General features: G+C 37.6%; 1 protein-coding gene across 1 annotated transcript in view; it reads right to left on the bottom strand.

Annotated features, from left to right (window-relative positions):
• Nucleotides 1-15,053: 15,053 nt before the first annotated feature.
• CKAP2 (cytoskeleton associated protein 2) overlaps nucleotides 15,054-23,702 on the bottom strand; it is a 35,373-nt gene continuing 26,724 nt past the window's right edge. Inside the window, exons 5-11 of the mRNA XM_055317341.1 lie at nucleotides 22,799-23,658; nucleotides 22,161-22,365; nucleotides 20,575-20,745; nucleotides 18,846-18,915; nucleotides 18,132-18,158; nucleotides 16,671-16,920; nucleotides 15,054-16,006 (exon numbers count right to left, since the gene is read on the bottom strand). Coding sequence (XP_055173316.1) covers nucleotides 15,751-16,006; nucleotides 16,671-16,920; nucleotides 18,132-18,158; nucleotides 18,846-18,915; nucleotides 20,575-20,745; nucleotides 22,161-22,365; nucleotides 22,799-23,658 — 1,839 coding nt within the window. The 3' untranslated portion in view covers nucleotides 15,054-15,750. The remainder of the gene's footprint in view (nucleotides 16,007-16,670; nucleotides 16,921-18,131; nucleotides 18,159-18,845; nucleotides 18,916-20,574; nucleotides 20,746-22,160; nucleotides 22,366-22,798; nucleotides 23,659-23,702) is intronic.

Here is a 23,702-nt window from a genome sequence, read left to right as displayed (position 1 = left end):
TATTCCTAATGTTAACATCTAAAAAGGTAAGACACTGCGATTCACTCTTCCTGACAGCTGTCACAGCCCGTGGGACAGGGGTCCCTCACAAGAAAGGAGCTGCTTATTCCCTGACTGGGCACCAGCAGCGGCAGTCAGGGAGAACTCAGGCACCAGGTCCCTCTTCTAAGGGTGGCTGATTTTCCCTGGCAGAGCCCAGCCATCCATGTTCATTCATTCAACACTTTAAAAACTTGTTACTGAACGTCTATGATGAGGATACAACAGTGAGTAAATTAGATGTAGCCCCTGCCCTCACACAGCATTCACTGTTCCGGTGGCACTGTCTCCTGACCAGGTGGAGATGCTACCTGACTCATGGTCTGACATGGTGGCACTTCTCCACTGGTTTATTCCTCTTTTTAGAAATGGTAAAACTATACTCAGCTACACCATTTTGAAACTTTTCTCCGGGATCCCTGGGTGGCACAGCGGTTCGGCGCCTGCCTTTGGCCCAGGGCGCGATCCTGAAGACCCGGGATCAAATCCCACGTTGGGCTCCCAGTGCATGGAGCCTGCTTCTCCCTCTGCCTGTGTCTCTGCCTCTCTCTCTCTCTATCTGTGTGTGTGACTATCATAAATAAAATTAAAAAAAAAGAAACTTTTCTCAGACTTTTTGTTGTTGTTGTTATTGCCAAGCATTTTAAAACTAATTTCGCAGTACCCTGGCATATAGACAAAAGCTACAAAATGGTATCTAAGGTAAAATTAACACGAGAGCAAATTGTTGAAACAAAGGTAATGGCTACCCTCTGAGGAATGGAGAAAAGGCTGAATTATAAGACCGAAGGGTTTGCGTTACTAAGAAGGATATACATTCCTATAAAAACAACATTTAAAATTTAACTTCCAGAAAACGGTACAGTTTTTGAGTATCTCTTGCGGAGTATGTGACGCTGAGATAATGGGCACCAAACAACAGAGGTTTGCAACATGTCCGTACAGTGAGTGGATGATCTATTTCTATTTGTCTTCTCTCTTATTCTGCTTCTATCTACCATCTTCAGTGGATCTCTTCAGATGGAAAGTCTGAGTCACTGATGACAAAGGAAAAGGAACAAACTTATGGGCGCCTGGCTGGCTCAGTCGGTAGAGTATACAACAAAAATCTTGCTCTGAGGGTTGTAAGTTCGTGCCCCATGTTGGGCATCGAGTTTACTTAAAAAAAAAAAAAAAAAGGAACAAAAATAGCTTTGAAAAAATTAAAAGATGACAACTTCCAAAGAGACAATAAATTACATTTGAAATTTGTTCAGGATTGACTAAATATATAAGGAAGTTTTGTGTAGCTATTACGTGGACAGTTTCAACTCTTGAAAAGGCTCTACTTTTTAAACTTTTGTTTACCAGATGGTTCTATGGGCACATGGGGATAATTCCTTAGAAGATTAACATCGCATTTTTGTGGTTAGATTCCTAGGCCAGGACACAGAAGCTTTCTACCTGACCAAAGGGAACATGGTACCAATAATGAAACAGAGGACAATCATTAAAATCTCCAAAGTAGGCTTTTTGATCTGTGGAAAACAAAATATATAAGAATCAGTGCAGAATTACGTCTGAAATATGCAATAACAAAATTTTAATCTCAGGAGATCTCTGAAATTCTAGTAACTTGGAAATTATAGTTTTCTTTTTGGCTAAACTACATTTTAAAAGAAAATTTAACAAAAAGTAAGCTTTCTAAAATTCTTACCTTTTTTTCTTTTCTTTTTTTTTTTTTCTTACCTTTTTTCTTGGTGTATCATGCTTAGAATTTTTGGTTTCTTCTAATACCTGCTCGCTATATTCTGTGATGATCTGAAAATTTAAAGTAGAGAATTTAAAGATGCTGAGTACAAGTTTCTTTAGACACTGCCATAATGTCTTTATAAAGTCAACATTCTTCCCCACAATCCTATTTATAGTTGAAAAATAGAAGTGCCATTTAGAAAATACCTACAATTTAGACACATAAATAGACATTACTACATGTCTAGAAAAGATCAGAAAGGTTATGCCAACTCTCCCTGTCAGTATTCTTGGAGAACAGCATTATGTAAGGGAGAGGAGGAGGAAAAATAAGGTTTTCTTTTTGCGTGTACTTTCCTGCAATATTTGAATTTTTACAAGCATGTACTTCATGTTGTGTTTAAAAGATAACAAACCATTTGACCATACTTGAAAACTGCTCACAGTTGATCTATCATACCTCTGGGGGTAAGCACTTGCAGATAAGCCAAGCCAAAGAGCCTCTAGAGAGAAGTGTCATAGCAGAAGGGTGATGTGAGGGATTTCTTTTAAACATCTGCTTGATTAGATGCTGGAGTTCACAGGAGTACTGAGACGGCAATGGGCTCATGGACCCGTGACATATTTTGAGAATAAGACTTTTCCAGCTATTTGCCTGAAACTAAAAAGTAAAGCTGAACTGTAAGAGCAGAGACAAGGCAAGAGTTGAAGAAATGACCAGCTCAACTGAATTCTTACGAATTAATTTAATTTTCTAAGAGTATCTGCTACCTGGTCACTTTTCTTCCCAGAGAAGTCCTTCAGGTACTATTTGAAATCTTAACAGTAGGTTCAGAAGGAAGGTAAATGTAAATAATGCAAAACTTCCCCATCTAGATAAAGTCTTAGCACCTGTAATCAATGTGTTTGCAGATACACATTTTTCACATATTTTAAAAATCAAAGTAAAACACACATGTAGCTTTCTAAGAAGTCAATTGAACTAACAGGCTCTTCAACCATTTGCTTCATTCCTCCCCAGAAGCCCCTAGGCCTGCTCCCCCTGTGATATGCACTCCAGAATGTTCCAGCTTTAAACTTCTACTGCCAAATCCTTTTTACCTTTCTCGTCATCAAAGGAGCTATTAAAATTTGACAAGCAATAGAATGGGATACAAAATGACATGCCAGGATAACATTTAAAAAAATCTTCACTGAAAAAAAAAAAAATCTTCACTGTATAGTAAACATTGAAATTAACATTAGATGTTAGTTAGCCTTGGTAATACTTATGTAAGAACATGTTGGCATTCTGCCTTGGAAGTACACTACCCTACTAACAAAATACGCAAGTGAAGATATGAAAAAGGAAAAAAATCAACATATAACAAAGGAAAAATTCAGGTGAAAAATAAGATTGAATCTTGTCTCAGGTGTTTCAAACATTATATTAGGTTTCTACATTTCCTAAAGGTTTGAGTACTGCTTTTGCCTCAAAGTAGATGAGAGAACAGATTGTTTGCCAAATATCAGTGCACTATATGCCTTAATTCTTATTCCTGTTAGAAAAAATAAGAACATGTATATAAAAGTTCACAAAAAAAGACAAAATCAGGGGAATGAAGAATATATTCATAAATAAGTTACTGAATTTTAAAAATAATCTTATCTGTATATGACAGTGGTTCTCCACTTGGACTGTACATTAGAATCAGCTGTTTTAAAGATTCAGTTATTTGAGAGACAGACCGAGAGCAGGCATGAGCAGGGAGAAAAGCAGACTCCAAGCTGAGCCCCGGGAGCCCCACACAAGGGGTTGATCTCATGATTCTTAGATCATGACCTAGTGCTAAAACCAAGAGTCAGGCGCTCAACCAACTGAGCCACCCAGGCACCCCTGGAATCGATTGTTTTAAAAAACACTAGTGTCCAGGACACCCTCAGGGATTTCTTTTTTTAAAAAAATATTTTATTTATTCGAAAGAGAGAGGCAGAGACACAGGCAGACAGAGAAGCAGGCTCCATGCCGGGAGCCCGATGCAGGACTCGATCCCAAGACTCCAGGATCACACCCTGGGCCAAAGGCAGGCACTAAACCGCTGAGCCACCCAGGGATCTCAATTCAATTACTGTGACATGGGCCCTGGCATTGCCATTTTGTAATCTCCCAAGTTGTTCTATTGATACAGCTGGCATTATAAACCATGCACATTCAAGGAAGATAGCACATGGCTTCCGTTAAGTGCCTTTCACCTGGTGGTGGTGAAGGTTTTTTTCTCCATCACCCATTCTCCTACCTCTCAAGCACATCTGTAAAGATGCATGCTGGGGGTGCGTGGGGATAGGTGAAACAGGTGGAGTGGATTAAGAGGCACAGACTTCCAAGTATAAAATAAATAAGTCTCGAGGATGAAAAGTACAGTCTGATAGTCAATATCGGAATAACATCGTATGTGATAGATGGTAACTATGGTTACAGTGAGCCTTCTGTAATGTACAAAGTTTTGAATCACTATATCATGCACCTGAAACTAACATAATACTCTAGGTCAACCATATTTCAATTAAAATTTAAAAATGAAAAAATGCTTGATTAGAGCCAAATTTTAATCTGTGCCCAAAGGACAGAAATTATTTCTATGCAAAGCTACAAATAAGGATGAGTAGTATGTTCTGTGTAATAAATAACTGCTAAATAAACAGGCAAGTTATTTAACCTCTTTTTTGCTAAATTATTTCCTAAAATATCTTGAAAAAATAAATATTAAGATAATTTTTTCCACAACAGCCCAAAGGTGAAAATAATCCAAATGTCCAACAACAGATGAATGGATAAACAAAACAAGGTATAGGGAAGCCCCGGTGGCTCAGCGGTTTAGCGCCGCCTCAGCCCAGGGCATGATCCTGGAGCGCGGGATCGAGTCCCAGGTCAGGCTCCCTGCATGGAGCCTGCTTCTCCCTCTGCCTGTGTCTCTGCCTCTCTCTCTCTCTCTCTGTGTGTCTCTCATGAATAAATAAATAATATCTTTTTTAAAAAGTAAAAAAAAACAAGGTATAAACACAGAATGGAATAATTATCCAATCAAAGAAAGGAATGAAATTCTGACACATGCTACAACATGGATAATCTTAAAAAAATTATGCCACATGAAATAAGCCAGACACAAAGGGAAAAGTACTGTGTAATTCCAATTATACGAAATATCTAGAATATGCATATTCACAGAGACAGAAAGTGGATTAGAAGTTACTAGGGGCTGGGGGGGATCCCTGGGTGGTGCAGCGGTTTGGCGCCTGCCTTTGGCCCAGGGAGCGATCCTGGAGACCCGGGATCGAATCCCACGTCGGGCTCCCGGTGCATGGAGCCTGCTTCTCCCTCTGCCTATGTCTCTGCCTCTCTCTCTCTCTCTGTGTGTGACTATCATAAATAAATAAAAATTTTTTTAAAAAAAAGAAGTTACTAGGGGCTGGAGGGGAAGGATGTGGATTGGAAGCTATTGTTTAAATTTTAGGACAGTGGAAAAGTTTTGCAAATAGAGACTAGTGATGATTATACAATATTGCAAAGTAATTAATGCCCCTCAAAATGGTTAAAATGGGGAATTTAATGTTATATATATATTACCAACATAAAAAAACTGAGAATAGTGAAAAAAAGAAGGGAGAGAGGAAAGGAAAGGTAGGCAAGCTAAGCTACAGAAACTAAATAATAGATATATTTCCCTTAGTATATGCTACAAAAGGGGCCGAAGGCAAAAGTGACACCCATGGAAACAGGCATGCATTCATCTCTTAGAAGGTGGAGGAGGCTCAGTAACAGATCCTGAGACTGAAAACGAAGCAAGCTACTCCATACCATTTACTCAGACTTTATGGAGGGTAATTACCGACAGGGTGGATGAGTAGGGGGGCAAAGCAGGCAGAGGAATCCAGGGTACTACGTGGCTATTTTCGGCCCTAATCTCCACCCCTTCTCTGAAACTATCTAGACCTTAACTCCCAGCTTTTCTGGAGCCAGGGGCACGGTGGGGAGGTCACAAGGTAGTTATCTGTGAGCCAGAGGGAAGAACAAGATGGAAGGCCAGAGACGGAGTCAATGCTCTGCACTCCTACATTGTCCCAGGGAAGCAAACTGCCAAGTGGAATCTGGCACACTACTAAGGACTTTGACAGATATGACAAGGAGCTGCCTTTTCCATTTTGCACACCATACTTACTGGATGCTTAAGGGTACAGAGTTCACACAGAACGCATCCCAAGGATCAGATGTCACTGGAAGCATAAAGAAGCAATGGAATGACAAATGGGTTATGAGTGATTATATGAAATATTAAAAAAATCAAAAATGAAAAATTACCTTTAATAAGAATAAATAGCACAAGTAATTCCTAGTTACTAACATAAAATAAATGGTAAGTGTGGTCTAATATGTAGATACTAAGAGTAATGGTCCCAGTAAAACTCTCTGCTCCCCAGCCTCTATCTCTCCATATCAGGGTCATTCGGGTATCATTTCAGTAGCATTTGGTACAGGACTGAATATTTGTGGGCTCAGACTGGCAGAGCTGGAAGGACTGTAGAAGTCATGCAGTGCAGTGTGCACCCAGGCCATCCATGCACAACCCCAGGCTGTTGATCACACTTCCTGATAAACAGGTCTACCTCAGGCACAGCCTGTGCCCCTGTTGAATGGCTCTACGGGATAGTGATCTTCCTTATCATAAGCCAAGATGTGTCTTCTGGAAACCCTTGCCATGCCCTGTGTTACCTGTACCTTCCCAAACACAGAGAACAAAACTACTCATACTTCCACAAAATAGTTCTTCAAAAATCGTAAGAAGATTCTATGGTTTGCCCCATACACCTACCTTCCTCCATACTAAGCATTCTCATTTCCTCACAACCAGCTGTCATGCCCCAGACTTTTAGTATGTGACAATCTCTGCATTTTAATTAATGGCTTTAATCAACTGTTACTCCCAACTTTTGATTTTTTAAAATTTCAAACCTAGAGAAAAGTCAGTGTCCATGTGCTCTTAGAGTCCCCTATTGTTAACATTTGCCACATCTGTGATCTGTTGCCCTCTTCCATATATATATCTGAACCTCTTTAAATAAAGACTGCAGACCCCCAAGACTTCACTCTTAAACGCGTCAGGATGATCTCCTAAGAGCAAGGATATGCTTCCTCATAAACATAATACCATTGTCACATCCAAGAAAGTTAAACTTAATCCAATATTATTGAATATCTGTCCAAACTCAAATTCCCCCAATCATCCCAGTAAGTTCCTTTATTGGGACAGCTACTCTGTCCCCAATTCACTCCAATTTTATTTTATTTTTTTATTCAAATTCAGTATTAGTTTCAGAAGTATAGGTCAGTGATTCATTAGTCTTATATAACACCCTGTGCTCATTACATCACCTGCCCTCCATCACCCAGTTACCCCATCCCCCCCACTACCCACCCTTCCAGCCCCAATTCACTCAATTTTACTCTTAAAAGAACCAATTTAGTAGGGATTATTATACCCTTTTCAGAAACCAACCACGCAGAAGGTAAGATGAGTGAGCCTTTAGGTGTTTCTACTTTTAAGAATTCATGCCAAGAATGTGTTATGAAATAATGACCTATTTATGCACAACAGGTATGTTAATCACAACACTGTTTATGATACTGAAAATTGGAAATATATCATTAGAGGAACAATATTTTTTGTTTGCAATGATGTCTTATTTTCTTTTTTTCTTTTTTTTTATTTTTTTAATAATAAATTTATTTTTATTGGGTTCAATTTGCCAACATACAGAATAACACCCAGTGCTCATCCCGTCAAGTGCCCACCTCAGTGCCCGCCACCCAGTCACCCCCACCCCCCGCCCTCCTCCCCTTCCACCACCCCTAGTTCATTTCCCAGAGTTAGGAGTCTTCCATGTTCTGTCTCCCTTTCTGATATTTCCCACTTATTTTTTCTAGAGGAACATATTTGTGAAGAGTTTAAATATGTGGTGGTATGAATATGATATAAAGTAAAAAAAAAAACAACAACAGAATACCAGTTGTACGTAGAATACATAAACTGGGTTTAGGTTTAGGGGGGAAAGCAAATGGATGGAGAAAACACCAAAATGTTATTAATATCAGTGAAAAAGTAAGTGGTTGCCATATCCCTTCATGTATACCTCTATATTTCCAATACATCCCCTGCTCACCCACTGTATTAATGGGCACATTATTACGTATATTCAGAAAAATATTGTTTTAACTCATAAGGTCTTCATACTATCTTCTTATAATTAATTAATCCATTAGTCAAGTACTAGTTAGCCAGTCCTGTAAATATTAACTCACTGACATAATCCAGTGGTTTCCAGATTTTGCTGCACATTGGAATCACTTGGTGATCCTGGAATATTACTGATGCGTCCTTCCCCGCACCTCAGACATTCCAATCATTCTGATACAACTGGTAGGGTTGCAACCTATGCTTTGGGATTTTTTTTTAAGATTTTATTTATTCATTCATGAGAGACACACACATAGAGGCAGAGACACAGGCAGAGGGAGAAGCAGGCTCCATGCAGAGAGCCTGACGTGGGACTGGATCCCCGGTCCCCAAGACCACTCCCCAGGCTGAAGGCGGCACCAAACCACGGAGCCACCTGGGCTGTGCATGCTTTAGGATTTTTAAAAGTGAGAGAAGCAGAATGTGTGAACCAGTCATGTCATTCATATCATACTGTCCCTAGAAATGACTAGCCTTTCCTTCAGCTTTTACATTTAGCTCCTTTCAGCTCTGATTAAAACAGTTGGAAAACTATGACTTTCATCTAGAAGCCTTGGCATTTAGATTCTCTTTCAAATATAGTTTTCAAAAACCAAACTTCACCTGTAGCCTCACTGCCTGTCACCAAGCAGTCATGCTTGGTACTCATTATAACAAGTAAGTCGTTACTTACCTTTTATTATTATAAGGCATGTTTTCCCAAATTTCTGGGGGCACGTAATAAGGTGTTCCCACATATGTACAAGCAAACACCATAGGACTAAAACCATAAAAAGGCAAAACATGATTACAGAGCATTCCTGAATAATGGACGTTTTGATGGCTGTCACTACTACAGAATAGATGTACATACTTGGACAGAAGACGGGCAGATCCAAAATCTCCCAGTTTTACTTTTCCATTTTGGGTGAGGAAGATATTCTGCATTTAAAAAGAGGAGCTCAGATTATGTCTAGCATCTTTCACACCGAAGGCAGAGATCTCCAGAGAAGCTGTCTCTCAATGCCTGCTGATGAGGGAGATTTAAGGATAGAGATGCTGACAGCTGAGTCCCAGAGTGGAACACAAAAGAACAAGATACCCTCTTGACAGCTACATATTCCCCTGCTTGGGAATTCAGGATTACAGCTTAGAAATCAAACAAGTGAGCTTAAGACTATCAGCAGACCCTAATGGACCGCCTGGGCCCCTGGGTCAGGGACTCCATGTGGCAGGTTCAGGTACAGTCTTAGCACTCACTCAGAGAAGCTGGGACATAGTAACATACATGAGTAAAGAGATTTAGTAGTCTTTCCCAGGTAGTACCTTACCTGACTTGTATAAATATTACGTTAACAAATGTTTCTAGGCTAAATAAAAATGTTCCAAAAGAAAACAAAATAACACAGAAAAAAGAGTGGAATAGTTTTTGTTTCTGTTTTTGCTTATTTAGGCCCCAAAAGGTATTCCACTTACCTTGGACTTGAAATCTCTGTGTAACACACGTTTCTTGTGAATGTGATTTACTCTGAGTCACATTTGTGTAAACCAATTAAGTATCTGTAAGGAAAAAGTGTCCAGTAACTGCAGGAATGTAGTAACTGGTTCGTGTCAACCCCTAAACCCCAAAGAATCATCTCCAGGCCTTAGCTGACCTGGATTTTCCATTCTGTAAATACGAACCCAAAAAATTACATAGTTCAGTGAAGAGTCAGTGTTGCCTGGAGAAATTCAGAAAAGATGTGAATCCCATCCCATGTTCCATCATCTTGTGTATGATCTAAACAGCAATTTAGTTCAATAAAACTCCCACTATGGTTTTCCTGAATTCAACCAAATTAAAGTACTTATTAAATATACATATAGAAGTATATATATACATATATATGCATATATATACATATATATACATATATATGTATATATACATATATATACATATATATGTATATATATGTATATATACATATATACATATATATACATATATACATATATACATATATATACATCTATATGTATATATACATATATACATATATATACATATATACATATATACATATATATACATATATATGCATATAGATATAAAGCTCACCACTAAGGAATGAATACGCTACAACTTTTTGTAATCATCATATCAGATTTTCTTTTTTTTTAATTTTTTATTTATTTATTTATGATAGTCACAGAGAGAGAGAGAGAGAGAGAGAGAGAGAGAGAGAGAGAGGCAAAGACACAGGCAGAGGGAGAAGCAGGCTCCATGCACCGGGAGCCTGACGTGGGATTTGATCCCCGGTCTCCAGGATCGCGCCCTGGGCCAAAGGCAGGCCCTAAACCGCTGCGCCACCCAGGGTTCCCAAGATTTTCATTTGCCTTTTCAGAATGTTCATAAATTAACATTAAAAGATTTCATTATATTGTCAATCAACCTGCAAGTCAGCATTTTCTTCTCATAAATCCCCAGTCAATAGTACTCAGAATTTCTAGATGTCTAGGGGGCCTATAATTAAATGCCAGATTGATTGTTTGTTTTCTTTTTTGTTATGGAGATTCGTTCACTAAGCCAACGTTGACCCTCCTTCTCTGGAACCCATGTTTTAATAACACAACTTCTAAATGAAAAATATTTATATCAATATGCTTTCATAACCTGTTATACCCTAAATCAAACTAAGTCCCATTCAGGGTGTTTATTTAAATATTTCCTTAGTCAAATTTATCCCAATCATATTTAATACACAGTTTTCAATTAAAAGGAAAATGTGTGAGAATAGGTATTCTCGACACACAGGAATTTGGGCTTTATTCTTCGGATGCTCTAGTAATGCAAAATAAATCCAGTAAGATCTTTAAAAAAAAGGGGGGGGGGACACCTGGGTGGCTTAGTGGTTGAGCATCAGCCTTTGGCTCAGGGCGTGATCCTGGGATCTGGGATCAAGTCCCGCATCTGGCTCTCACAGGGAGCCTGCTTCTCCCTCTGCCTATGTCTCTGCCTCTCTCTATGTGTCTATGAATATGTTTATTTATATGAATAAATAAATAAAATCTTTAAAAATAAGTAAATAAATCCATTTGTCTTCTAAAATTTCAATACAACAAAATTCAAAAGGACAAAATATGAGTAATACAGTTTTGTAATTCTTTTAAACACAGAAGTTTTATTCCTTGATATTTTATAAGCATATCTATTTAACTTCCTTAAAATATCTTAGGCAGCCACATCCCTGCACACAAAGCAGTAGCACTGATATAGTAATAAGTTGTTTCTAAAAAGTGTATCACATAGTCACAGGTACAACACTTTTATTTGAACTTATACAAATTCTATAAGGAAATTTGCTTCTAAACCTTGAGAGAAACCATGTAAGCCAGTCTCTTACCATATCTTCAGGAAACAACTTTCCTTTCTGATGCTTTATCTTTTGCATTAAGTCCCCTCCATCACAATATTCTATCACAATATACAGGTGTCCTTCAGCTAAAACAAACAGATGATTCTTTAGGAAAGTCTGGTGGCCATAAATCAAATTCCACAATGCATTTATTTGGGGGAATTCATATTTACCTTCAAATGATTCTTTAAAGGCAATAATATTGAGGTGTTTCATTTTGGCTAACAGGATAGCCTCCTTCCTAGAATTCTGTGTACCAGAGAAAGACTAGAAAAAGATTTTATATAGCATAAATATAATACTTCATCTTAAAATAGATAGTTTTACAATATAGTTGACCAATACCAATACAATACAATACAATACATACAATACAGTTGACCCTTGAACCACATGGGAGCTTGAGGCAATGACCCCCTGTTCAGTCAACAATCCACTTGTGACTTTGACTCCCCAAAAATGTAACTACTAATAGCCTTGCCAATAACATACATGGTCAATGAACATGTATGTTGTATGTTACATGTATTCTATACTGTGTTCTTACAATAAAGCTAGAGAAAAGAAAATGTTACTAAGAAAATCGCAAGAGAAAATACATTTACAGTACTCTACTGCATTTATCAAAAAAAAAAAAAAAAACATAAAAGTGGCTCTGTGCAGTTCAAACCTGTGTTGCTCAAGGGTCAAGTGGGCTTGCATACTTCAAAGCCAGAGGCAGTTTTATAGCACTGCACTTTGACCTTGTTTATGTTTATCATACCCTAAGAGAAAATGTGGTGATTTTCAATTATGGCTATATTTTGCATGCTAAAGCTGACCCCTTATATCCTTAGCAAGTATAGAATATAAACCAGTTTCAACACCAGCCTAAGCCTAACTGATTTGTAGAGCTAGGGTGCTGTTAACAGTAGTATGCCCTTAAAGGAAAGCTAGGGCTCTCATGTTTTACTGTGTGAATCATGTTTCCAGCCACTGGCCCAGATGAAAAAGAAACTGGTGTGTTTGCAGTAAAGATGGAAAAAGACGATTTACAAAATCAGGTTCCAAAAGTGTTTATACCCTAACTCACTCTCTGAGACAACATCCTGAATGACTTTATCTTTCAATTGAGAACCTGCAATTGGAAAAGAAAGAAGAGAATTTTAAAAAGATCTTTTAAGAAAGGGTGCCTGGGTGGCTCAGTTGGTTTAGCTTCCAACTCTTGATTTTGGCTCAGGTAGTGATCACAGAGGCCTGGGTGGCTCAATGGTTGAGTGTCTGCCTTTGGCTCAGGGTGTGATCCCAGTCTGGAGGTCGAGTCTCTCATCAGGCTCCTTGAGAGGAGCCTGCTTCTCCCTCTCCTATGTCTCTGCCTCTTTCTGTGTGTCTCTCATGAATAAATAAAATTTTTAAAAATCTTTAAAAAAATGTAGTGATCACAGGGGCCTGTTGGCCTCCATGCTCAATGGCGAGTCTGCTTGAGAGTCTCCCCCCTCTCTGCCCCTCCCACTTGCGTACTCTGTCTCTCAGATAAACAAATCTTTTTTTAAAAATGCAAATTCACAGGCCCACCTGGACCTACTCAACCAGAAACTTGGAGGTGGGGCCCAGCAATCTGTGTTTTAACCTCCAGATGACTTTGAAGCCCACTTGAGAATCAGTAAAAGAGGTCAAGAACACAGTGGAGAAATACTGCCTGACTTCATCTTCTTCATCTTAGTAAATTGCATCTGCAATGATCCTATTTCCAAGGTCACATTCTGGAATACTGGGACTTAAAGACTCCCAACTATCTTTTTTTTTTGGGGGGGGGGTGACACAATTCAACATAATGATCAGCAAGCACAGACTAGTGAGTATGGAGGAAGAGAATAAATATGACCCCTGTTCTCTCCAGCCATTGCCAAGGTGTGGATCCCAGCCAGGGGAGCTTCTGAACTGGGTGATTGGAAGTGAAATATTACTATACATAACATGTACAAGGTACTAGGCAGTTTTAAGTGTCAACACATGTGAAGTGCTTAGAGTAGAACTAGATAAGTGTTACCTATCAACTCATTTTAATCTCCAGAGCAACTCTAAAGGTGCAATTATCTCTGAGGCACAGAGAAGCTATTTGCCTCTGATCCATGGGTAGTAAGTGGTAGGACTGGAAATAGAACTCAGGAGGTAGGACTCAAGTCTGATTCCTAACCACTATCCAACAGTTAGATGTTGCCTGCAATGCTAAACAGTGTGAAAAGCTGATCAAGTTGAAAAGCCCCCATGTAGTCTTAATGTTACATTGATCTAGGTCAATGAAACGTTGATTAACTTAGTGAGAAAAAAATTTGTAGAACCATATATGAAGTATGGTGCCACTTATGACCAACGAAGCAAAACCTACAAAATCCACACATACCCATGTGTGTTTATAGGTGTATAAGTCTATGTATAGGTTAAATAAACAAAAATTGGGAAGGTTACTGTACTAAGTAACATTCAAGAAGGGTGGTGTGGTTGGAGAAATCGTGCTTTACCTGTATTTGGATTTAACAAAAATATATTTGGATACACAAGTGATGGGCTGTAGAAAACCCCAGGCAGGAGTCTCTGCTTTTGCCTTGGTAGTTACTTTATCATTCTGTTTATTAGTGACTTTTGCTCCCCAAACTTCATATGATCACCCAGTATATCTCATTTTCAAATATTTCAGGTCTAACTAGAAAAAACTCAGTCTCGATTCCCAAATACCTATGAAGAAGACCGTCCAGATGGGGCGAGGTGCCTATTCTGGCCAATCAACCAGGGGAACAGCCAGATAATATGACAAAATGACAGAGGGGATTATTTCCACTTTACCCCTCAGAATCAACTAAGTAACTTCACCATGGTCACTTTTAAGGAAAGGTAGGAACTGAGATTTTTTTTTTTTTTTTTAAGATTTATCTACTTAATTCATGATAGAGAGAGGCAGAGACACAGGCAGAGGGAGAAGCAGGCTCCATGCCGGGAGCCCGACCCAGGACTCGATCCCGGGACTCCAGATCCTGCCCTGGGCCAAAGGCAGGCTCTAAACTGCTGAGCCACCCAGGAATCCCTGGAGCTGAGATTTTGAATGTGGATCTGTTGGACTTCAAAGCTCACGCACCGTATTATATGCTTGGAGATACTGAGGTTGGAACAAACCTAGGTCAGACACTGGATAATCGTTCTTAAGCAGCTGAAAAGGAGTGAGACCTATGTCTGTTTAGAGACAGACTTTCCCACAGTTGAGGGAGGAGAGGGAAAAGCTATGAAACTTGTCCAAGCAGAATGGTTTATCTCAAGTTCCTCTCACTGAGACATTTCAAGCTACTCTGTATGGCCAAATGAAGCACATGGTATGCTTCTTATGAGACAAAGTATAGGCCAGCTTGAAGTTTATTTTAAAATGGCACATTTTGCACCATTTATACAAAGCATGAAAAAAAATTTAAGGTAAAAATTAAAAATTAAGATAAACCTTTAGATAGATTGATAAATATGTGCTTAATGGTATTTCCTTTTGAAAAATTTGGTTATTAAAAACCCCAAGTCAAATCCAACATAATGTATTTCAAAAGAAAGGTTCAAATTTATTCACTGTAAACTGCATTTCGTATTTGTTGAAATAAATGTCACTGAAACATCACTATACAGATATATATTTAATCAACATTAGGTACACAGTTTATAAAAGAATAAAAATCTTCTCGAGAGCATAAGACAATAGAACCAAAGACAGGTGCCATTATACAAATGGAATGAGTGAACAAAAGACTAGGATTTTCAAGCACATTTATATTACACAGTTTTGAAACTACTGACTCTTTGAAACTATAAAATTGATAGAGGATAGTTTGGAGACTTATAAGGCAATTTTACACGTGATATTTATGTGTGGAGAGAAGACTTAATTGTACATAACTATCCTGTTTTAACGGACAAGACTTAATAGTAGAGTCAGTATTCTGTTTAAAGGCTGGCATGTATATTCTAAATTTTAAGAACATGTCCAGATAAATATATAAATTTTACCTAGAATACCTTTTCTGATGATGTACATTTACTTACATTTAATAGCTAACAATTTAAGACTATTAAAAGTGAAGCCAACATTATGATCACTATGCTCCTTGAATATAAACAGGTTTGAACTACTTGACAAAATTTAACTTTCTTAGTAACTCCCTCTGCTGAGATTGACAAGGCAACTCCTGCTATAATGTGAACATCAGTAAAAGAGCTTACTGCCATGAATACTTAGGTACTTGGCCAACTTCTAAGAGACAAAGCCACAACAAGCAAACAAAAACCCCAGAACAATAAAAGTCCCATTACTGATCGTTGCTTTATTTCTCTTGTGCTGTTCCAGTCTCTGAGTACATCGGGCATAGGGCTGTGTTAGGACGGCATACAAAAGCATCAGTTTCACCTCCCAACTCTGTTAACTGCTCCAGTGAAGACACACATGGATAATGGTCTTTTAACATATCTGGCAATTTAGAAGTTTTCTCTTGAATACGTTGAGAACGTCTAACTGGTGTTAGAAACTTTAGCTCTTTAAATGTAGAATCTGTATTGTCAAACTGTATCTTCTTTTTTATACTAAAAAGACACAAAATCATTCCCATAGTTAAAAAACGTTAACATTTTCACTTTATTCTCCAATATCATTTATCATACTATAACTTGTAAGTTGCAATCATGTGATTGCCTGTCTTAAAAAAAAAAAAAAGAACCAGTTAGGAACTGGTTTCTCTATTTGTCATTACAGTAGACTCTTGGATATCTGTACAATTGGCTAATTGCTCAATTCCAAGACCTACTATTATCAATAGCATACAGACATTAAAGTAAAATGATGCCAGTTTTCTTTTACAAAATGGTAATACTTAGGGAAAAAGCAAAGCAAATACAGTATTTTAAAAGGTGAAGTGTCCAGGGGTGCCTGGATGGCTCACTCAATTAAGCATTTTACTCTTAATTTCGGCTCAGGTCATGATCTCAGGGTGTGAGATCGACTGTAAGAGGGCTCTGTGCTGGGTGTGGTGCCTGCTTAAGATTCTCTCTCTCTCTGCCTCTTGTCCCCAACTTGTACACTCTTTCTCTCTCTCAAAAGAAAAAAAGAAGAGGTGACGTGTCCCAGTGATACTGATTTATTTAAAACCTTTTTATTAACAGTAGTTCTAATTGGAAGCTAAAGTTTAGGTATCGCATTTATTCTTCCTAAACATAAAAACAAATCACAACGTACATTTTGAAAGTTTACCTTTGTAGGTATGGTGTAGTAGACACATTATATTTAATTAAGCAACTCCCTCCAGTTTCTGCACTGGGGGTTTTAACATCATTGGTTAGATATTTTGTTTTGTCATCTTGCTCTTTTTCATCATCTTGAAATACCACATTTCTAGGTTTCTTTTCCGTTTCTGGTTTTCCTGACTCTAGATTAACACCTATATCTTCACTGCTGACATCCTGGATGTATTCCTTGGTTGCACAAGCCTCAACACTTTCTCCTATAGAAATACATTAACAGATTAAGCTGTTGATCAAATTTAAAGAGCAAAATCAGAAGACATTACAGTTATTCATAGTTGGTCAGGTTTTCAAAACAGAAGAACCAAACTGCCATCTCCTAACCATTACTTTTCCTAAGCCAATACTGCTGACAAATTATTAAATATTCACTACCACCTATGGGTTGGGATTATAGATACAGATATAAGAATGAAATCATCCCTGTTAAGTTCACATTCCATGGAAGAGACATGCTTGAAAGTAATTAAAATGAGAAAAATTCTATTTAGTTGACATAAGAACAAAGGGCTATGGAACCCATAAAATGTAACAGCTACCTTTGCTTGGGGGACAGGGAGAGGGCTAGAGAAAGCTTCACAAATCACATTTAGGCTGGCTCTTAAGAAACAAGTACTTGACAAGACCAAGGAAGACAATCTTGGTTATAAAGCTTAAAAGGAAATGGGCCGGGATCCCTGGGTGGCGCAGCGGTTTGGCGCCTGCCTTTGGCCCAGGGCTCAATCCTGGAGACCCGGGATCGAATCCCACGTCAGGCTCCCGGTGCATGGAGCCTGCTTCTCCCTCTGCCTGTGTCTCTGCCTCTCTCTCTCTCTCTGTATGACTATTGTAAATAAATAAAAAAAAAAAATTAAAAAAAAAAAAAGGAAATGGGCCTATTAAGACAACATTAACAGGCCAGCATACTTTGAATATACAGTAAATAGCAAGGTGGGAATCTGGAGAGGAGATGATGAGTTCAGATAGGTAGAAAGTGCTGGATTGAATTATAATGAACTTTACATGCAAGAATTTTGATTTAAAAAAATCTTCACTGCAGAAATAGAGATACAATCAGATTTGACCTCTATAAAGGATGGTTTAGAATGGCAAAGAATGAAAAGGAATGATCTGTGATGAAAAGACAATAAAAGACAGTAAGGCTGTGGTTGTCTCTATGCAAGGTGGTAGAGAGGTAAGCAGTGAGAAGAAAGAGCCTGATTTGTAAGTTATTTCTAATTTAGGGCTTAACAAATGAATGCATGTGCATTCGGAACAAGGGCATCTCTTCTAACATTTCTTGCTTAGGTCTCTTCAATGGCAGAGGATTTTCTTTTTTTTCCTTTTCTTTTTTTGGGAGAAGAGATGATGGTATGGAGAAGCAATGAGGGAAGGACAGTGAGTTCAAAATAAAACATGCTAGGTGAAATACCTGAGACATCTTGAGAAATCCAGCAAGCTGAAAAGACATTTATATCTATTAGAGATTTTCACCAAGAGATGTTTCAGTTATAGGATATACGTGAATCTAGAAAAATTTTACATTCATATACCTGACAGCTAAGTGACCTTCTTCCCTCTATCTACTATCCCTAGCAAAGAGAATTCTTTAATGAGCTTCTCTAGAGCACAGAAGAGATGATAGAATTTAATAGGTAAAATTTTAGAGGTCATCTAATCAAACTGCTTCATTTTATTTTTATTTATTTATTTTTTTAAGATTTTATTTATTTATTCATAGAGACAGAGAGAGAGGCAGAGACACAGGCAGAGGGAGAAGCAGGCATCATACAGAGAGCCTGACCTGGGACTCGATCCAGGGTCTCCAGGATCACGCCCCGGGCTGCAGGCAGCGCTAAACCGCTGCGCCACTGGGGCTACCCAAACTGCCTCATTTTAACAAAGGGAATTAAGGCCTAGAGAGGTAAGGTAACTTTCATAGACACTCAAAGATAAATTTGAGTTTTGAACCAGACATCCTAACTAAAAGTTCTTACACTACATAAAGCCACTGAATCTCAGAGGTATGCCCACAGATGTAAGAGGAGAGAAACATCCTACAAACTTGTTTAAAAGTTTAAAAAAAGAAAAATATTCAGAGAAATTTAATAAAATCATAATTCACTGGAAAAAATTAAAAACTTACCATATTTGACTTTTTCTTGACTCTTCATTGTTAAAATATCTGCAATTACATGTCGCATTTCTTCGATAGGCTTAATTTTTTAATGAAAAAATACGTTTTATATTCTCAGACAGTAACTCAGTTGTGCAAGTCAAAAATACTAAAAACAGTGATTCTATTTCATACTTTATAACAAGGCAGTTCTTAGACCATGTTTCTTTTCTCAGAATACTTGTTTTGCCACTTGAATTTTTGAAAATGACTCTTTTAATTTATAGAAAAAAACCCCAGAAGGAATAGAATTATCAGATTAAAATTTTCCCCCACAATTTTTCTTAAGCCTCTGGTAACTATTAACTGCTTGTTTGATATTAGCAAAATTAATGGACAAGTAGCAAACTAACAATATTTAAAGAGCTGATAATACAAGTTTAAAATGAATTTAATATAAAGTTTACTTCTTTTCTCCTACATTCAAGCCTATGGTTATGTGTTTTTTTCACATACTATTATGCATCTCTGAAGAGCTCAAGGTTGACCAGCATAACATTCACTCATTCAAAAATCAACAGTTCACTGTGTCCCTTATATGCCAAAACATATAAGCACTTACTATGTTCCTCTGTACTACCATGATTACTAACGTAACATGTTCAAGATATTATATAAAAAGGAAGTCTGGCTCATATTCTTAGTTCTAGAACATAGTCCTGGACCACTCACTCCTGCTTTCCACTTTCTTGGCTAATTTTCATCCTTGTTTTCAATATTCTGTTCCAGTGTCACATATTTCTCTTTACACTCTGCTTTCTATGTGAATCCTTGGCTCCAATTATGCATCCTAGCTAACCTCACACCCTTTTCCAGGTGGGATTCTGTCAAATACAATTACCCTTCAGCAAGTGTTTTATACAAAATAGCCATTGAGAGAGTATCTGCTGAATATTTGATTTTTGATTCAAGTGCAAGGTCAAATAGCATTTTTTGGCTTTGCTGAGACCAAAATGAGTAGACCTTTCTTCAAGGCTAAAGAAAATAATTTTTTAAAACTCTCTGCACATAATCTCCAAAAATGCATTTTTGAGAAACTTGGTCAAAAGGAAATGCATTTTAGAAACATTTGCCCATAAAAACAAAAACCCCAACCAAACCAAAAAACCTAGATACAATTTATTCTGTACCCAGAGCCTTTGGTAGCAACAGTAGGAAGAGGTGAGAGGTATGGTATCAAATCACTATGGGTCTAGTAAGTCAGAGAAACTAGTTTATTGTCATTTTCTATGTGTGGACAGGACCAAACATATAGCATAAAAATGTGAGAATATTAAGAAATGCTCTTCAAGTGAAAGACTTCTCTCATAAAGCCACAGAACCTAATATTTTAAAAGTTAATTTAATTCCACTTGCATTATATCCATTAAATAAATTTTAATATTAAAAATTCAATTTCCCAGATTTCTTAATTATGAAATGTGTGAAATGACATGTTGTGCTAACATTTCTCACAGCAGGTTTCATTAAATGTACATTTCAGCATATATCCATCTTCTAAGGTCTGATTATCACTAGTTCACGGGCAAGTTTTAGAAGGTGGAGAAACAGCTTTTATAATATGTGATCATTGTGGTTTTTAAACATTCATTACTACTACATATGTAATCACAATTTTATTAAGTTACATTGTGATATGCTCCAAAATAACTCAATCCTTTACACTGTGTTAACAAAGATCAGTAAGTCTTAATCTTACCTGAGCCCCTGCCAAAATAGCTTTCTCATAGATTGTGATGATATTTTCAATAGGACTTGTGAGTGGTTCAATATGTGCAAGGCATATCCAATATTTAACAAGTTTTTTAGCATCTGGAATATCTTTAATCAGGTCATTGAGTATGACTAATATTTCTTCTTTTGGGCATCCCTAAAATAGCAAGTAGTGAAGTGAGTGATACCCTTTAGCCTCCAAACTATGAACAATTAAGCTTACTATAATCAAGATCAATGATAACAAGAGAAAAAGTGGATAGAAAAATCATTCATAAAAAATTCAGTGTTCTCTTCCCTACTGTAAACTTACTCTGGTTAGCAAGAAGCATATTAATCCTAAGTACAAAGCAGGAAAAAAATGAAATTCTAATTGAGAAAAATAATAGTCAAAAATGACTAACACTTTACTTAGTTTGACGATTATCCTTTTATAGATTGTGGGACTCCATTTAATACTTGATGTAGAATTTCTGCACCTACCAAATGTTTGAGGGGGAATAGCTTGCAGGTTTTTAAAAACTGTCTTTGTCAGATCTTGATATTAAGGTTAAAATCAATCTGTAATGGTTTATGTAAGTAAGAGCTATATACAATTCAATGGTAGGGCTGAAAACTTCCCAGTAATCAATGACAAACCCCAACTGAACAGAAATAAGGATATAATCAGGGAAACTCCAATTCTAATTTTCACTGGTCCTCAAAAATCACAAAAAGCTTAAGGATGCTCATGAAGCCAGAGTAAGGTTTGAAATCATATTCCGTATATTCAGTCTTACTATGGATCTCAAACACCATGGGTGACCAAAGCAAGATCAAAGAGTAGTCAGGAAATAAAGTCTGGAGTTAGTATACTCTGCAGGGTTTTGTTTTGTTTTGTTTTTAAATGATTATTTATTTATTCATGAGACACACAGAGAGAGAGAGGCGGAGACAGGCAGAGGGAGAGTCAGGCTCCATGCAGGGAGTCCGATATGGGACTCAATCCCAGGTCTCCAGGATCACACCCTGAGCCAAAGGCAGAAGCTCAACCGCTGAGCCACCCAGGCATCCCACTCTGTAGGATTTTGATCCAAATAGTGAATCTCTACAATAAGTTTAAGACCATGATGATGCTGGTTTAGATTAATGGAATTTTGTTTGCAAGAATTTTGTTAACTTGAATGTAATCTGTGATAATGAATCACTACTTTATGTTGCCTGTCTTCGGTAAAGTATGTAATGAGTGGAAAAAAATAATATGTAAATATGCTGAAGGAGTGTAAAAAAATAGAGGTGTCAGAGTAAATATCCATCCCAGCCCATTCTATATTAACATCTTAGAGGAATGCAGAATTTCTAAGTTAAAAAAAAAAAAAGGTAAAAAAAAATCTTATTATTCCTTTGATGTATTTATATGAACTCAATGAAAATGCAGTCCATTTTAGGCTAAAGGGAATCTCACAATAGGTCTACAGAACACCACTAACGCATTATATGGTCAAAAGAGTGACAATGTAATTAATTTAGTGAGATAACATTTATAAGATAACTTACAAACTACAATCTACTACACAAATATAAGGACTGTACCTCATTAATCAGATTTAGGCATTCAGAAAATGTCTTGTTCACTTTTTCAGTAAATAATCTTTGCTCATCTTCTTCTACCATGGTAGTCCAGAAGGACTCAGATGATATTTCATTTCGCTCTTCGGGCTCAGACTGGGTAACTCCTGAGCTAGGAGGTCTTTTTAGCATTTTTCTTTTGCTAGCTTTCCACTCACTCAGACGAGCTCTATAGTGAGAAGCAGGATATAAGCATCACTGTGATACTGATGATAGAATTCTGTCAGAGAAGTTAAAAAATAACTCTGGTCTTTGAGTAGCTCCACACTAGTGGCACACAGGTAAGTTCACAAGTTCAAAGAAAAATCCCGAACATATCAATGTTGGTAATATGATCAAAGACCCTAAGAATGCATTTTTAAATGGAGAGATTATAAAATATTTCCTAATGGTATTAAGCACTGCAGATTATATTACAACAACTTAATGAAACACAAACACAGTAACTTAGCTCATATTGTCCCGCACATAAATTTGCTTCTGTTGGTCTGCGTATGACAGAGGAGAATCCACATACAAATTCTAATACGTTCAAGGAGTGTATAAACCAAATTTATAAGTACTCTACTGAAAATTAAGCTAATAAAATTACATCCACTTACTTTCTCTCTTCTGCTGTTTCTTTGGGCTGAATTGATCTATCAATAGTTGCTTTTGCTACAGAGTGTCTGCAAGGATCAATGCTTTTTGACTTCTGGATCAGTCTGGTGTTAAAAGATGAAGCAGGTCTGGCTACAATTTTGGACATCAGGCTTCTTGACACTGTCGTCTTTCTCTCCACATCCTGAGAACTGGTTTTGGCACTAGATGAAACTGTGTTTGACTGCAGTAATTCCTTCTCCTGAGGCCCTTTCCGGATTGTAACACTGGCAGTTCTCCTGATGCCTTGCTTCACAGGGTCCTGAGCACTGTTGCAGTGACTTCTGATAGGAGGCCGCACCAGCCGTCTGTCCTGAGAGGCAGTGCTCACAGGTCGAGTGGTGGTCATCCCGTTTGGGGCTCTAGGACTTTTTACTGTCAAACTGCTGGTGTCTGCGGGCAGAGGCTCTGGGGCTTTAGGGATAGTAGCTGAAAGTTTCTTTGTTGCTACAGAACTCTCATCTCTGACTGGTAGGGGCTTTCTAAATGAATTAATCCTAGATTTAACAATTTGACCATTGTAAGACCCAAGCACAAGCTTCTTAGGCATGTTAGCATCTTGCTTTGGTTTTTCTGTAGATATTTGTTTCTTTTTACTGTTGTTTTTAAGATGAAACATTTGGCTCAATGTCATGTGTTGACTTTGAGGGCCATCTTCAATTGGTACCGACTGTCTTGTGTGATTATTATCCTCCAAATTATGTGTGTCAGTTATCATTGTTAAATTGGCTAATTCATTAGAAGGTCTTAAAGGAATACAATTTTTCCCCATAGTTATATTATTTTTGTTCACAGGAAGTCTACTGACATTTTCTTTACCAGCCTAAAACAATGATTTAAGACAAATCAGTATTTCAGAACTCATTC

The sequence above is a fragment of the Nyctereutes procyonoides genome, unplaced genomic scaffold (genome assembly GCF_905146905.1).
Source record: "Nyctereutes procyonoides isolate TBG_1078 unplaced genomic scaffold, NYPRO_anot_genome, whole genome shotgun sequence".
Taxonomy (NCBI): Eukaryota; Metazoa; Chordata; class Mammalia; order Carnivora; family Canidae; genus Nyctereutes; species Nyctereutes procyonoides.
Note: the sequence above shows the minus strand (reverse complement) of the source record. Positions and strands in the feature narration are given on the sequence as shown.